General features: G+C 45.6%; 1 protein-coding gene across 1 annotated transcript; it reads right to left on the bottom strand.

Moving 5' to 3' along the window:
• Positions 1–66: 66 nt before the first annotated feature.
• Positions 67–10,200, bottom strand: prickle1a (prickle homolog 1a). The gene is made up of 8 exons (XM_085913528.1): positions 9,671–10,200; positions 5,586–5,796; positions 4,205–4,318; positions 3,409–3,546; positions 2,750–2,953; positions 2,428–2,614; positions 1,435–2,301; positions 67–1,345 (listed from the first exon to the last, which is right to left on the bottom strand). The coding sequence occupies exons 1-8, from the start codon at positions 9,676–9,678 to the stop codon at positions 519–521; spliced, it is 2,556 nt and encodes an 851-aa protein (XP_085769654.1). The 5' UTR covers positions 9,679–10,200; the 3' UTR covers positions 67–518.
• Positions 10,201–17,044: the final 6,844 nt, after the last annotated feature.

The following is a 17,044-nucleotide window of genomic DNA, read 5'->3' as shown; positions in this document are numbered from 1 at the left end:
CTGTTATCTTTATTTTATTTTGTCCCCCCCCAAACCCCAAAATAACACACATTAGGACATTGTTGTTGTTTTTATTACAATTACGTTAACCTTATACTCCAGTTTATACATTTATACAGATTACAATAGTTGTCTTACATTACAACATGACCACCACTTAAGAAACATCACATATTTAAAAATCACAAGTCAAAATGTGTGGCACCTTCATTGAGGAGGGGAAAAAAAAGAATAACCTACCATTAGTTTAATGTTAATGCCGTTTTGGTACATCATTAAACCAAGGGTACAAAAAAATATCCACTTTTTAAGAAGAAAAAAAAATCTCTACAGTATATACATCTCAATATATTTAGATCATGTTTTTTTTATAAATATGTCAGAAATACTGAATGAATTTACCAGCAAGTTGTAATGCCACAGAAGCAAACAAATTCAGACATTATAGTATATAAAAGCCATTTAGCAGAACAGTCTCAGGGGGATGGATGTGAATGACCCAAATCAAAGAACAACGCCTATGAAATGATACAGTTTTTACCCTTATGACCTTTCTTCTTCTTAGACTTAGTCCGAAGTCCATAAGGGAGTGGAGACATTCCTGCCAAAGGGCTTGGCAAGTCTTCAGTATAGTATTGTCTAAGTGACCTTGGTTGTGGAATGGGTTGACCCAAGAAAAAGCCCTCCTCCTCAGAATCGGAAGAAGAGGACGAGCATGTCGAGCACCAGTCGTCGTCCTCCCCGTACAGATCTAAGAACCTGCCCACGGTTGAACCCTGAAGCCTGTAATCTGACATGGTACCCGCTTGTGGGTGTCCATGGAAACCATGATCTCTCCTTGCACCGTTTGCATTTTGTCTGCGGTCCATTCCGTAACCAATTTGGGCCCTCTCTTTTGGTAAAAGATTAAGAGCATTGTCAGAGCGAGATTTGCGGCTGCGTCGCCTCCTGTGATGGTGACGACCGCACCCGGAACGACTTTCCTGGTCCTGCTCCTCAAAGTGGAACGCTTTGCGACGAGTTCGTTCGCTCATCGGGGGTTGTCGGACCTGGAGATCATTGTAACGGTCTTGCACGTCGTCGGAGAATTTCACTTGCTGCTGTCTAGCTTGTGAACGTGTCCTCCTGAGGGCGGGGACGTGCGGTTTTGGTCTTTCCACCTCTTCAGAAACATTTTCTTGCTCGGATACTAGGCTCTTCAATGAATTGGTACTTCTGTGTAACATGGAGGAGTTGAGAGTTCCCATGTTACTGGTTTTCTCACAATCCTCTGTCTCCAGCTCATGGAAACCTTGCATGGAGTAACCCAAAGGTCGGTCTTTACTATCGCCGTCAACAGAGGTCCCTGAAAAAGACAAAACGTATTTTGAATAATCCTCCGCATACTCTGGGTTTACAATGGTATATTAAAAATCAAGCTATGTTGCTGCTCACCAGTAATATTGGAGAGGGCCAGTGAGTCCATAGAGTCTCGAACACTCTGATCCTTTTTCTTGAATTGATCTGTTATGCACTCCAAAGATCCACCATACCACTGCGACTCATCTTCCGCGCTTGCTCCAGCTCCGTGGTCGAGCTCAAGGTCTTGGATCTTCCTGCTGCTTGCCGGGCCAGGGTGACTACCATAGGCTGAGTCCCCTAGCCCGTCTTGTGACTGGGCCCAGTACATGTCAGCCTGGTACTTCTTACTGGCCAGGCTGCCCCTTCCTTCTCCACTACCGCTACCAGCTTTGAATGATTCCTTTTTCGACTTAGGATCTCTCTCTGCAACCCAAAAATCAGTCGGTCTGGAATCGCCGGCTTGTCTGAAGACACCGTTTTCCCCGAATTTCAACAGCAACTGAGTCATGTAGTCTTCATGCTCCGCCCACTCTTCCCCCTGATCCTCAGGAGCCTCAGTCTCCTCACCACGCCCCCTCCAGAAATGCTCGTCGGATAAATTCAGGTGGGAGAGCTTGTCGGTCACGGTGTCGTCAGGGTTTTCGCTAAATCCAGGAAACTTGTAGTTAACCGAAGGTGAGAAAAGGAGCGACTGGCGACACTGGTCGGCCGATCGGCTGCTCTTGCCCATGCGTACGCTGCGACGGGACTCGCGGGATCGTGCCGACTGGAAGGCCGAGTCGGAGGAATCTGAGGCGTGTACGTCTTCGCCGAGGCTACACGCCTTCGAGCAGTAGATCCGACCCTGGTGCGGTAAGAAGGGACATCCCATGAGGGAGCTCTTACACTGGGCACAGCTGAAACAACTCTCGGTAGCATGCCAGTGGAGACCGTCGTAGGTCATTTGAGCATTGTCAACACCTGGAAAATAGGGAAATGGTCAAGTGAATTGCAGGTATGACCCAGAGCTACTGTGACTTCCGATCGATTTCCCTCAGTTCTGACATCTTAAGCGATTTCCGAGGGTATTGCCGTTTTCAGTCTTACCGATATGTTCTCCACATGCCTCGCAGTACTCGGCATACAGAGACTCGAAGCAGCCACAGCAGTAGGGGCGTCCGTCCTTCATGATGTAACGCTGGCCGCCCAGAATGGTTTCACATTCAAAACAGGCAAAGTGCTTCATGTGCCAGTGACGCCCCTCGGCTTCTGTGCATTCATCAGCGAAGATGATCTGTAAGGCAAATATGTTTTGATTCGTGGAGGTCGACTGTACAGTCATTGTAGCAATAAACGAAGAATTATTTCCCTTCAAAACAATCCAGACATTGGTTGTAGTTCCCCCTGATGTTAGAATTGCGGTTTTTACCTCATCGCAAGCTGAGCAACGAGGTTTGAGGAGCTCAGCGTGGTGTCGTCCACAGTGGATCTTTCCGTTATGATAGAAGTAAATCAAATCCACCAAAATCTCACTGCATGTGGAGCAAGCAAAGCAGGCCGGGTGCCAGCACAATCCAGGGCCCGACCTGGCCGCAAACACTGCCATTTCTCCACCATTGATGTTCTCACCGCACTGCAAATATGTACACGTAATTAGTCTTTTGCAAAAAAAAAAAAAAAAGATTGAATATACAAAAACTAGCTGGCTCTTCTATTTTCTGGCCAGACTTCATCATTTGTCACAGCTTATATTTAAACTATTCTAACCACTGTGAATAGGATATTAAGGCTATGTAATCTCCGAGGGAAGCTTTGGCGAGGCTGTTAGGACGAGATTAATATCCCCGCTTTTGGGAGAAGCAGTGTTCATTGTTAAAAACTTCGTAGAAAGAAAAATGTGCTTCGGTGTTGGGATCTTTATATCCAGAAATACGTAAATACACATGATACTGAGCACTCAAATTTTTGACTAGTCTTTATTTCGTTTATTTATTTGAAACGGGACTATGCATATTCGTGAACATAAGCCAGACTTTAGCTCGAAAGCTCAAAGCTAAGCTTTAAATCGAATGCCACTGTGGTACGTACGTGCTCACAAACGCTGTTCAGGCGACCTCGGGGTAGCATTTTGGGTGCTCCCCTCCCCAGGGCTTCCTTTTTCCTCTGGACACTGAACATATGTAGCTCCTTCTTCTCTTCCTCACTGAGAGACTGGCAGTAACGAATCTGCCAATGAATGAGACCATTCTGAGTGATACATCGGACAATTTGTTCTCATGTGTTAAATGTTGCTGAGGCAATGTTAGTTCACACTACAGGGTTGTAAATTTAGCCCGAGGAGAGGTGAACAAAGCTAACTCTTGACCCTAGCTTGCCCTTCCTACACCCCTAATACATCTCCACCCACCGGCCCCTGATTGACAACCTGAGTTTTACAACAAGACCTCTTGATCTTTCCCCAAAAGACTTAACAAGGGCCAAAGCAGACGTTTACACAAACAAGAGCCTCTGTTTAGAGTGAAATCGAGAAGGCGGGCAACAAAGGGGGGAAAAAAAAGCCAGCCAAGTGGGAGCGCCGTGCCACGACAATTGCGGTGGCATCACATAAAGCCTCTTTCAATCAGCGTCCCTCTTCCCTGCTGAGTCATCCTTGTAAAAACCCACTGCTAGGACAAGAATCTAGCCGGAGGTGGGGGGGGGAACCATGCCAAACATTATAAAAGCATCTCGTCAAAAGTTGCATTGTGCCCACGCTAGATGTCTACAAGATGGTGCCACCACAATCCCACAGCAGGATGCCACGGGGGGTTCTGAATCTGAATAAACATACAGTGATACCTCGACTTACAAGTTTTCCGATTTTGTGCGGTCGATGAGTTCTTACCTCGTTATCGTGCGGCGGCAGTTGATAGAGTAGCTGCTTGATTCGGAACTTCTCTCCCGGGCTGTTAACATATGGGACTTTATCCTCAGGCAGGCATGAGAAGTACAGCTGGACCTAAGGAATTAATGATGTAGACAATATAAACAAATATGAATTTGTTGAGAATATTGAAGATATATTCTCAGGCAGAGAATATTTGACTCTGAAAATGAGGCAAAAATACGTTCCATATGTTCTGTTATGGAATGACGGAACAGTTTCTCCATAAATCCACACTATAGAAGTCCAAATAATTTTTGGTTTTATAATTTGGCCATCATAAGTTTGTCTCTTGACTGACGGGACGAAACAGCCTATCTCTGTGGCACTTTGACCTTTGGAGCTGACAACTTGGTGAGCCAACTTTTATGAGGGAGGGGCCATTACAGCAGGCCAGATAAAGAGGTAGGACGTGCAGGTCTTATGTGTTTGGGGACTTCCTGCAGCTCAAGCCGTCTAAAGAAGGGGAGCGACGGCAATTTACCCTGACAATCAACCTCAACATTGCCCCCGTCCGTCCCCATCATAAATTATGCACATTCTGATTACCCCCTCATCCAACTCCCCGGGGGCTGAGGGGAATAGGCAAGCTATGTGTTTCTTTACCATAACGATGACCCATCATGCACCATTCAAGGCAATGAGTGCAGTAAAGACATTACAGTTGACCCATGCATTGGCCAAACAAAAGCATGTTTGGACTTCTCTCAGATTGTGAAACTCTTCTCCTCTGGCCCCATCACCCCCCTTTATTTGTTTCCATGTGTGTGGTGGAAAAGCAGGATGAAGTTAGTTACAAGAACTCAAGAGAAGAGAGAAACGCACAGGCGGGTTTTAGGAAATATGCCAAATTAAGCCGGCTGCCCTCCGGGCTTGTCTAACTGCCCTGCTTGTATTTGTGTGTTTGTGGAGGAAAAGGCTTGTTAAAACGTCCCCTCACCCCGCACCCCCCTAAATTCCCGATCCTGCCCGACATACACAGTCCTCCAAAACAGATCTCTGATAATCACAAGCAGACTTGACCATAGCACAGTTTGTAAATAAAAACTAGACATCCTGTCTGTTAGTGGCTGTGAGGTAGACCAACAAGTTTGCCTTCAAGTGACCTGCCAGGGCTTTTAGACTGATTATTGTTCAAGGGTTTGAATCCACTGCGACACCAGTGGTAACTTGCTGTGCACCACTAATTAGGGCCCAGCAGAAACCTGTTGGGAAATTAGAACTGGGTCAAAGCTGTTTATAGTCCCTACCAAGAGGATACATAATTATTCAAGGAGTGATCCCAACAGATTTATACTTCACTTAATAAAATGATCAGAGAGATGGTATTTTGCAACCTCACCTGTTCAGGCCGAAGACCGGGTGGTACCCAGGCGTACTCCTCCAGCGCGCAGCCGGAGTCGTCATCCGAAGTAGAACTGCGCTGGAAGCCAGATGTCAGTTTGCTGACTTTCTGCTCCATGATGGAGTCTCGCTGGCGTGCCCCGCCTTGATAGCCAGATGCTGACGCCGCCACTGTCGCACTTGGCAGGCTCATCAGATGCCCCTTTTCACTAGATACAAGAAGAGGAACAATCTGTTAGATGATCACATCACTCCGTGTCAAGTCACTGAATTAAACCACTAATTTTATTACAAGGAACCTTATGGCATCGTTAGGAAGCAATGCCTGGTTTGCATTTCATCGTATCTGCTGGTTTGAGTCCCTCAAGAAAATAAGTCTGTGCTCGTTTTTTTGGGCTCGCATTGTATTGTGCAGTTGTACACCAAATTGTGTTTTCCCAAAACTAAGAACAAGCTTGCTGTGTGTCCTTCAATGTCTCAAGAGAGGCCGCCGTAAGTGACCCGCGTTGGCTTGATCACTTGAGCCTGGGGTCTGTCTAAACACTGGCCTGACAATGGGACAAGGCCACCATATGAGGAATGTCCACAAGGCCAGTTTCTCTCCCTTCATCTCTCCTTGTGCTTGTAGCTGTTTGTTTTCCAACCTGCTACAGCCACTGTCTGATCCGTCCTTTCATCTAGCGAGCCAACGCAGAAATGGCAGACAGGTGAAGCTAGGAAAGAAGGCTCGACGGATAGGGAAAAGCTGGAAGGGAGATCAAACAGTGTTTACTACACAGGATGGCCTTGTGCACTATTTTCACAAGCAAAGCTAGCTTGTGTGGTTGACATAGATAGATCAGGTATGAAAGAAGCGCTGAAGTCTGTGATCTAGTGTCTTGACATCTTCAGGTAGTTTTAATCTTTGCAATGCTGAAGTGTCTAGCAACAAACCTAAACCCATTGAATCACACATCTGTAAATTGTTTGTTTTCACTTTGCAGCGGTGTAGAAACTGCAAATGGGGTGTTTCTAATAGTGATCATAATGGACTTCTTTAGATTGATGGGGTCCACCTAATGAACCTCCCGAAAGACACATGAGAAGAATGTATGTCCAGTTGTGGCCAGTCTTCAAAGACCAAAGGACTCTAGCTGAGATCAAATAGGAGTCCGGCCAGCGTCCAGCAGCCTGGACCCTTGACACCCCTCTTACCCCCCCCCCCCCCCCCCCTGTCTCTGCGCCCCCATATGGCCAACAAGGAAAGGCACGCAAGACAGCTGACAAAACCAGACACAGTCTTTGAACACAGACGTGATTGTTGAAGAAGACCGAAGATATACATGGTTGACTTGGGGTATGCACACATTTATACAAAATACTAGTAACAGCCTCCAACCCATAAACAGCCTGTCATCTGTACGTATTTATTTATTTCCTGCTTCTCGTTTATGGCGATAGGCTCTTAGCGGAACCGCCAGACCCTTCTAGGCATGATTTGAAATCTCTATTATCTGTCTTTGGCCTGACATTTCTTTCTCAGGTCTGGCATCACAGGTACTGAGACTGACCACTAGTGTCTGACAAGTTTTTCAGAAACTGACATATTACTACCTTGCTAGAGTAACGCTCTCCACTGATGGCCAAACTAGTTCTGGATCTGAGACTGGCTTTATGATATCTCCCATTAATCACCTCTGATGACCTCAACAATGGCGTCTTTGTTAAGGAATTTGTTGGTGGCTTGTTCTATCAAGAGCTTGTTTATCTCACTTTTTTTGTCTTTTTTTGTCCCGTGCTCTCCTGAAGCTGTGCTGTGTTAACTCATACATGACACTTAAAGTTCACCAAGGCAGATAACCTGTCTTCAGAGAGGGGGAGAAAGACAATCCCTTCTTCCGCTCACCTCCATTGACTTGCAAATTCGACCAAAATAACCTCCCAAAAATGCAGGCATGCTTGAGAGCAGCCAACGAACAAAACTGGAGGCCTGTCTGATCTCACCGTGCCCTTCATTAAGATGTTTGGTTGTTTCATACAGACCAAAACCTGAATCACAAGCACGTCTGGCTACGGTTTCAAATCGCAAGACAGGATATTTTGCATTTGTGTTAGCCACACTTCTTTTCTTATACAAGCACATGTGCTCACATGCTAATTTTTCCATTTAGTTGTCATGCAGCTCATTTCCTCTCACTTGAACCTCCATTGCTCCCTTGAATGACAGAAGCACTGAGCCAGCTAACTTGGCCATGCTCAGGTTGACTTGCCAACTCACTGACTCATCACTTGTTTTGGCTTTTAAACTCCCCCCCCCCCCCCCCTCCTGGATGAACAAGGGGTCTATGTTTTCTGTCATTAGTTTTAACCCCCCCCTCCCCTCCATTCCTGAACCCTCCACCCACACAAGCTAGACCCCTGCAGTCCTGAATGTTAACAGCCCCTCAGCTCTTTTGTAAAGATGCTTGTTAACATGGCTTTGGATGCTGCAAGCGTGCATATCTCACTGATCTGCCCACAGAGGGCATAGAATTATTATTTTTTGCCGGGGGGGTGGAGTTGGACTCTTTGAAGCCAATATAGTTTGAAAGATAGAAACTCATAAAAATGTGTTGTAATACATTCAACAATAGTTTCTTATGCTAAAAAGTGGTAAAAACAAACAGTGAACAAAACACCCATTCACCTCGTTGCCACATCATGTGTCATCTTATTTATTACGTTCACACGGGACTACGTCATACTAATAAATACAGCCTCCTCTGGCGTTTTCAAAACGATTTAGCAACACTCTTAAATCCAAGTCCTGTGATGTCCAGACACCAAAGCTTAACAAGCATCATGAGGCCGTGGAGGATAAATAAGCAGCTTCTGGTTTGAATCATTGTCTATCCTCGGCGAGGAAGGATGACGGACGTGCGGTACAAACCGACACAGTTTGGACCGAGCCGACTTCTTTAACTTGGCTCCCTCCTGCCAGCTCAGCAATGCAGGCTCTACTTGACAAAGAACTTGATTTTCTCTTCAAAGTTCCAGAGCTTGGACAAATTTGTATTTATGTCTGACAAGATAGTTCATCTTTGAGAAAAATAAACAGCGCTAATGTGACAGCCTGTCAAAAAGATACTGTTGCTAGGAAATTACAAAAAGAAAGAAATACAAATCCCAATTCAGACAGTTGCATCACTGTGTATACCCGAACTTTCCTGAATAACAATTCAAAATGGCCTGAGCAGGATACCAGACAGACTGTTTGGTCTGACCCTTTTCGTGGTTAGTGGAGTGTTTTTCCAAGACCAAATGGATGGGAGTGTCATCCCGACCAGAGGGACCACCTGCATGTCCCGGACAGGATGAATGGAAGACACACATGCTGCCATCACTTAGCATCCCAGCCAATTCACTTTAAACTGCCAAGAGCTAGAAACTAGGACCAACTAGTTGACTTTCCAAAGCAGGATCAACCCAAAGCTAAGAATCTCTCCTCTGTCGTTTCCCCCTGCCATTCTTACCTCGATTCAGGCCAACTCTCCAGAGGCAAGCAGGCAAAAATATCTTATCAGCAGTCTGTCCTTGTGTCTTCTGCAAGTCCTCAGCTCGGTCTGTACTACACATGATCCTCGACACTCTTAATCCAGAGCACCGGTCGGCACAGTGCCGGCATCATGTCACAGCGCCGGTGGTATTTAAGAGCAGCAGCTCAACCAGATGGCCATCCCTTGCCCATGTCTCTCCCACTTCCCCAAGCCCCCCCCCCCCTTAACCTCAGCCCGGCCCCCTTCACCTCCGATCAGCCAGTTACAGCAAGCTAATGCCTTCGCTTGACCCACCCCCCTCGTACTTCAAACGCCAGTTCCCGAATTAGAAAAAGTTGATGGAAGGAACCGTGAATCTTAAGTCAACCGACACGGGAGCTCGTTTTACCTAAGTGACCACTCGCTTACCCGCAATGCGACATTCCTGTTATGCTATAGCGATTCAAAGATACGGGAAGAGTTGTGATTGGATTGTTCTCAAGTGCGCAAAGATACCAATTCATTTTTGGGGGGGTTTATTGCATCCAAAGGCACAGAAACGCATCTTAAAGCGACTGTACGTACATACCTGGCCATCCAGTGAAACTCCCCAGGGAGTTTGCAGCTGACCTCTGCCTCTCCTTCACCTTTGTAGGAATGTCACAACATGAGGTTCTTCCTGTTGCCTCAGAAAACAAAAGTGAGCGCTTCTAAGTCAGTCTCTGGAAAGTTGCAACTGTGCTTAGGAGATGATCAGTTTTGAGCTACAAACTGCACGTCAAGCTAAATTCTGTGTATGATTGACAGCATCTCATTGGCTGTCTTTGCTGTCCTCTGTCCCCTTACACACTTTTCACATTCAAATAAAACATTGTGGGCGGGCGGCTGATGCCAGCTGTCAATTTTCTGTCCAAAGGAAGCTTATTTTTTAAAAAAAAAAAGAAAAAAAAAGTGTTAATCCACCACTGATTGCTAAATGTGCTTTAGCCCCAGCTTGGCGCTCTTATTGTAGCCACAAAGCCATTGTAGCAGCCAAGGCCAGGGAGGAGAGGTCCGCCATTCACACTTTGTGCTCGTTCCAAATACTCAGCCCCCTGCGCCTTTAAGGGGCGGGGCACCACAGAATCTTATATCCAAGGAAACAACCTTCATTGTAGCTGCTACCAAAGTTGGAGTTATGATGGATGAATCTTACTTTCCAAATGTAGCAGTCGCTGCGAGGTGTTTTTATAGCCTAGCCAAATCACGGACAGTATAGCGTCCCCACGTCGTGATCTAAACATCTATTGAGCGCCCGGACTGTCATGCTTAGATACTGCGCCATTGTCAGAGGTACGAACACAGTTCAAGGTTCACCTCGGATGCTTGAATAATATAAAGTCATGCATCCCTGACCCGTGACCTTTCCAGAGCACCAGATGACCAATAAATCTATCGCCTCGGGGCTTTACGGCCCATTCCCCCGGTCATAGCCACAACGACCTGAACGGCACCTCACACCTGGTCCCGCACCTTCTCGTCAGTGTAAAAAAAGCTAGCGGCGAGGTAGCCGATGACCAGCGTGACCTGACAATGACAGGACAAGTGGGGAAGACGATCGTCGTCCTCAGAGACACCACACCATCAAACCGCATTCTTCTCTGGTCCAAACACGTCCTTCGCGAGAGGAAAGCATCCCATGGAAGCCGGGACACGGCGGCAAGAGTTCAAGCCTAATGTAATCTATTCAAACGAGTCAAATTAAAGTCCCAAGACACGTCGTAAATTCAGGCCGGCAGGAGGGGCAAAGGGAAGGTCAGTCTTTAACTCGCCGTCATTGAAGAGCAAGCTGAAGAATGCTTCTCGCTTGTGTGTGTGAGCCACCTTATAAAAAGTAGGCATTCTGCAGGTTTAAATGACTCGCCCGACGGGTATTAGCAGGACACAGGCCCGACAAAAGCCGCGGTTATAAAAGCCAATAAAAGCCTATCACTCTACTGTAACAACAATCCTTTTTACGCCTCCAAAGGAGGGAGGAAAAGGTCAACTGGTGGGGCAGCCAGCGTCTTGATATTGACTTAGCTGGTTTGCGGCCGACAAACTCGGGTCAGACCGGAGGCTTGTTAGCCCCCTAACCCTAGCGTAACCCCTGCTTTTACGGTTACGCCGCGACACGCCGCAGACAGCTGATTCTTCCATCTCGGCTTTCTTTTTCTGCCATGGTGTATTTATTGGAACCCAAGAAAAATAATGTCACAGGGACCTACTGGGGATCATGCTGTTATTTCTTTCTGGAAAATGTCTTCCAAGGCGCGGGGAGCTGTTACATTATAAACTGTGAGAAACTGCTTTCAGTATGATGCCCTGGAGTTCGACACCACGGTATACAGAAAAATATTTTGGGAATGTGGTAAGGCCGTGATAATCCACCATTATAGATTTTTTTTTGCGTGCAAATGGGTTTTGTCTTGAAGCAAGGGAAGCCAAATGGAGAGCAGGATGGCGTTGATGTCTCGAAACTAGTTTGCAGTTCAAAGAAAGACAACGCGACGACAGCAAAATGGATGGTCCCAACATTCAGATTCTCCCGTCGAGTAATCAATCGATCGGCCTGTTGTTTAATCAACAATCAATCACCATTTCCGAGGACCTTGAAAAACTGCGATTGTTTTCAGCTTATGTCCGAAACTTTTCTAATGAGAAGAAAATTGCCAAACTGAGCACGGCTATGTCAAAGCAGAATATTGACACACTTCTGATAATCAATCACCGGATGATTACTAACAATGAAGATCCGCTCCTAGTTAGCCCGATACGTTGGTGTCATCTCGTAAAAATCCATTTGGATTCCGACTCTCCGCCCCTCATCATCCATCCATCGGCTTTGGCAAACTTCGCAAGGACGCCGGATCGGCAGCGCTCGTATTTCACTCTCAATTTGACACCCTCTCACCTAGTTGTAAAAGTGGGACCTCATTGTGGAACAATGGGAAGTGGAGCAGCAGAGCTCCCGGGGGCTGTTAACGGGAGGAAGCCCCCTTTATTTGAGGGCACTATAACTCAACAAAAGCCTGTGGCTGTCTGACGCTTCTGACACTTGCGCACCCGCGCTGACAAAAGACGCAAAAAGGGCCCAAGCGTTGTCATGTGTGGTCTGCTTGGACAAACTCGCTGAGGTCGAGTAGGAAAAGTGTGCGCTTTGTTGTATTGACCGTCGAGATGTTGACAATGAGCAGGAAATAGTTTGTACCTGCGTGTAAAAGTTGGACCGTGGCTGTTAAAAAAGTCACTCCTGACACATCTGGGACTTAGAAAGCTTAGAAACCGAGCATTTCGCTCCCTTACAGAGGCCAGTGAGCGATTCTTTGAAGAAACAGAAGACATCCTCGGGACACACGTGGAAGCGTTTTCAGCCTCCGAAACGGCTTCAAAAGGCCAAAAAAACGTGGAATCCGCCGATGGTCTGTAACAGTTAAGTGCTTCTCAGTCGGGATCCCACTAATGATTAACATTCCTGGAGAAAACACTCGGCTGCAGTCTTTTTTTTTTTTTTTCTCGCAGCGTTCTAATTAAGCACATGCCCCAGTGCCGCTGCACAGAGGGAAGCAACCGGACCGCCGTTCCAAACGAACATGCTCGTCCTTATTTTTGATGAACTCGGAGAGGACGTGCATGATAACGCTTGCGTTGCATCAGCGAGAACTGAACATCCCTCCAAAAAGTGATGAAAAGATGAGATGAAGCCTAGCAACATTTTAAGAACTGCAGGAATTTCTGGCAAGGACTTCTCGCGTCCATTGTGTAGACCTCACCGGAAAATGTCCTCAGTTGCCCTCCGACGTGTCACTTCAGCCTGACCACATCCGACGGACCATAATGAAGATTATTATTGTAAACCGGTGGGGTGCATGAACACAAATGAGAAGCAACCTAAACAAAGCTCCAGGAATCCAGTTGTTGGCTGTTATTTTGGGGTTATTGAAATATTTTTTAGGTTAAATATAGCTCTGTAAAACGCTTTTGTGTTACCCCTTGATAAGAAATAGCAATAAATGACTAAGATGAAATCACTTTGTTGTCGATCCATTATTAAACCCCGCTGACCTTTCTCTCTTATCGCCCGTGCCCACTGACTCCACTCCTGCGACGAGGCCACCGTGGGTCGGGCTGGGGGGGGTCAAGAGGAAGGGCCCACAGGAAGGGGTTGGGATGATGGTGTTGGTGAGCATGCTTTCCATATTTTCGGGACAGGGGGTCCACAAAGTTTTTGCTCAATTGAGTGACTATATTTGCTCATGTTTGCTCCTACCAGGAATGCTCACTATAAAGTTTACAAAAGAATTCATTTATAATTTTATCTTTGATTCATTTTGGCATGAAAATACAAAAGATTTTTTAACGTGTGGAAAGTGTTGCAATAAAGCAGATTTATTATTACTGTTTTTGACTGAAAGCTTTCAATAATATATTGTAATTCTAAATATATGGAAAATTCATTTGAATGTGCTAAGAACTGTTTTTTTTTCCCCCATAATGCCATGGGAAAAAAAATGATCAGTTATGTCAAAGCACGCATTCTAATTTTAATTACTAAAGCTCATGCATAAACATGTCGATGATGAATGAATCGTGTGTGGGGCGAGGACCGCTTTCAACAACGCGGTGGTCCGACAGTTAGTGCCACAATTACGATGTGCGGTGAGCGTCGGGTCCCCCGAGCGTGTGAGCCCCAACCTCACTAACATCATCCTGCAGAGCTATGCGCCTGCAAGCGCTAAATCGCTAACTACTTTTAATCACTGCGGAGTAATGCTTCGCATGTGGCTGCAATGTGTGCAGGCAGATGCTGGAAAAAGTCCGCATCCAACCGCGGCAAGCTGGAATCAGATGCCATCGGGTCAAGTTGACATCCTTGTAGCCGATTGAACTCTTGTTTTTATACAAGCTCCTAATACACAGTTCACAGCAGGGGTCCAAATATTTCTCTAATGGCGTGATTTTTTTTTTTTTTTTCAATTTGATTTATAAGAGCAAAGTGTAACTACACATTCATTCCAGTAGATGGCAGTAGCGCCAAGGGGTCCCTTTTACCCCAGAGAGTCGGTTTACAGTTCTGTCTCTGCTCTGTGCCACATAGCACCAAGCGAACTGGACCCAGCGTGATGTATAAAAGTCTGCCAAAGTGTTTGTCTTAGAGGGAATTTACGGGAACGAGAGCAGGCCGGGATGATTTGTTCTACTTTTTTTTTAAATCAACATGCGGGACGCTCTGCCAAGTCCATGGACGCTCATGCCGTGTCCAGTCTGAAGCCAAACATGACACACATGCATGTATGTTTATGTCTGCCGTTGGTTTTGGGCATGCAGTGCGTTGTTGAAGATGTAAGCTGCCTTACAAGGTGCCGCGATTGAAAACAGAACTCGTCGTTTTGCCCCCGTGTACGAAACGATACCACAACTTTGCCCCACGTGTTAAACATTTATTCCACAGGGTTCCTAAATATCACACTGTACTGTCACCTGATAAACTACTACATAGAATGCAACCTCAGTTTAATATTTTTCCACATTCAATTTGTAGTATGGGATGATGGTTTTTATGTGGAGTTGTAGGGCAACAATTGGAACTTAAGTGGTAAACGAAAAAGAATGGGTATTTAACCAAATATCTATCAAAACATACCTGACTAAAGACTGCTAGCTTAATGCTAACGTACATAGAAAACACCACAGATGGGCTACTCAAGGTGAATTAAAAAAAAGGTTCATACAAATTAAACTAAAATTAAAAAAATTAGCAATATACACATATAAAAGATGGATGGTCAACCGGCGTTTTTTTTTTTTTTTTCTTCAATTATTTTTACTGTCAACATTTGATTTTTGGGTGTGAAACTTCAACACCAACTGTCGGTCAATGTTTCTATTTGTGGTGCCTTTAATTCCCTCGGCATTGCCTTTGGTCTATAAATGTCTATCTAAAAATATCTCCAGCCACACTGATTCTAATTTAGGAGACCGGTTTATAACTGAGTGCGTGAAGAATTGCGCAGTTGGGTGTTAAATGCAGGCTGGATTGGGATTGCGCGTGCATTTGTGGCAACCTCCCTTGTGACCACTAGGTGACACCATCACATTGGTCCTGTACTCGCTCTGGAGTTTGTCACTCCTTGGCATCCTTTGACTTAAACTACTGGAACATTTCAAAACAAAACAAAAAAATATGGCAACAACTGCAACTTAGTGATTGAACTCCATCGGCCCAATGCATGCAACTTTATTAAAAGCTCAGTATCCAAACTAAACTCATTCAGGGTCTCTGTCTAAACTCACAATGGCCCTGGGATGGGTGACATCATCACCTGTGACCATAGCAACTGAGCCTGGCTGACTTTTGGTATGTGCAAGACTTTAATGAGGTTCATAGCACTCTTCATTACTTGGAAAAGTACATTTGTTTGCTCAAACGTTCTTTGTGGGTGATGTTTTTCTTCTTTAGTGTGAGGAGTGACTCTCCACTAGTCATAATATTCGGATCACTTGTGATACTGAATTAAAACATCCGCCTTTGCAAATTTAATACTGCTCAATTAATATTATAATAGTGTAAAACTACACTGCGTCATTGGCATTTTGTCCCACTCAGTTTGAAACAGGATGAGATTTGGTCAGTGCAAGCACATGATTTTGCTGTGCCAATTATCCCAAAAAAATATTTTTTTTTTTTTTTTTTTTGGTTACATGGTGGGACGGGGTAGTCCAAATGCAACCCACTCATTTTTTAAATCTGGCTACCCAAGAATTTACATTCTTAATTTAACCACACACCCCTCTACAATTTTACATTCAATATTCTTATTGCAGACGGAAACCACCACCATCATTTAAAAAACACATTTGCTCATTTTTCTTTGAATTATTTGGCTGTCTGGTGGTAACACTAGTTGTTTCCAACAATGCACTTCTCGACACACATCGAGGATCACTTCTCCTGCGCGTGCGTGCGCGTGTTTGTGCATTCCTATTCACACAATTCCACGTTGCCCTTTTGACATCCACCCAGTGGCGCGCAGGCAGCGGCGGAGCAGTTGTCACCCAAGTGACAGGCGACAGCTGAGTCCATACATCTGGAGCCCCGTGGGGAGGGGAGGGGGGGGGGGGGTCCCTTTCACACCAGCAAACCACCCTGAATGTTTTTGTGAGCTTATTTTTCCAGCCTCGCACAAATGAGGGCAGGGAAAGTGAAACGAGTCCCCCGGCGTCTGTGCGTAAAAGCGCACCGGCGGACGACCGAACATTTAGGTGGAAATATTTCTCCGTCCCTCGATTCTCATATGTCAAATAAAATGGTTACAACCTCATTAAAACAAACACGCAAGAGTTTGTCAAAAGTACCAAAAGAATCTCAGCCACTCACCTTCAATGGTGACAAACGCAAGAAGAATCCAAAGCCAATAGTCCTGAAAAGCGATCCACGATGCGTTTCATCGGCGTGTGAATGGTGCAGGCTCCCCCCCCAAAAAGTGTCTCAATTACGAGAACGAGTGTGTCCCCCCCCCCCAATCCGACGTCCGAGCGCGCTGTCACAACATCGCCCGCACTTAAGCGGCGCACGCTGCGGCTGTGCTTGTGTGGCGCTCCTCTACTTTGACATTACTGCGCCAGTGTGTGCGAGTCGAGAGCCGCTCCCCGCCTATTGGCTTAAAACAGCGTGCACCCCCCCCCAAAAAAAACTCCTTCACCTATCCCACATAGAAGGAGCCAAACATTTGCTGGCAGTTTACTATTAGCGCAATGGGGAATTTAAAGGGAATTGTACGCGCAATTTACACACAAGATAGAATGGATGGTTAGTTTACTGTTTTTTTTTTAATCTGGCATTTGAACAGGGGTGTGTAGACTTTTTATATAGATTGAAGGTAGATGGATGGATAGATTTGAATGTTGCTTAAATCAGGAAGTGGAAAATAGACCAGTATAGCCC

This window comes from Syngnathus leptorhynchus, chromosome 6 (genome assembly GCF_054491065.1).
Source record: "Syngnathus leptorhynchus isolate UIUO chromosome 6, UIUO_Slep, whole genome shotgun sequence".
NCBI classification, from domain to species: Eukaryota; Metazoa; Chordata; class Actinopteri; order Syngnathiformes; family Syngnathidae; genus Syngnathus; species Syngnathus leptorhynchus.
This window is presented reverse-complemented; position numbering and strand designations above follow the sequence as displayed.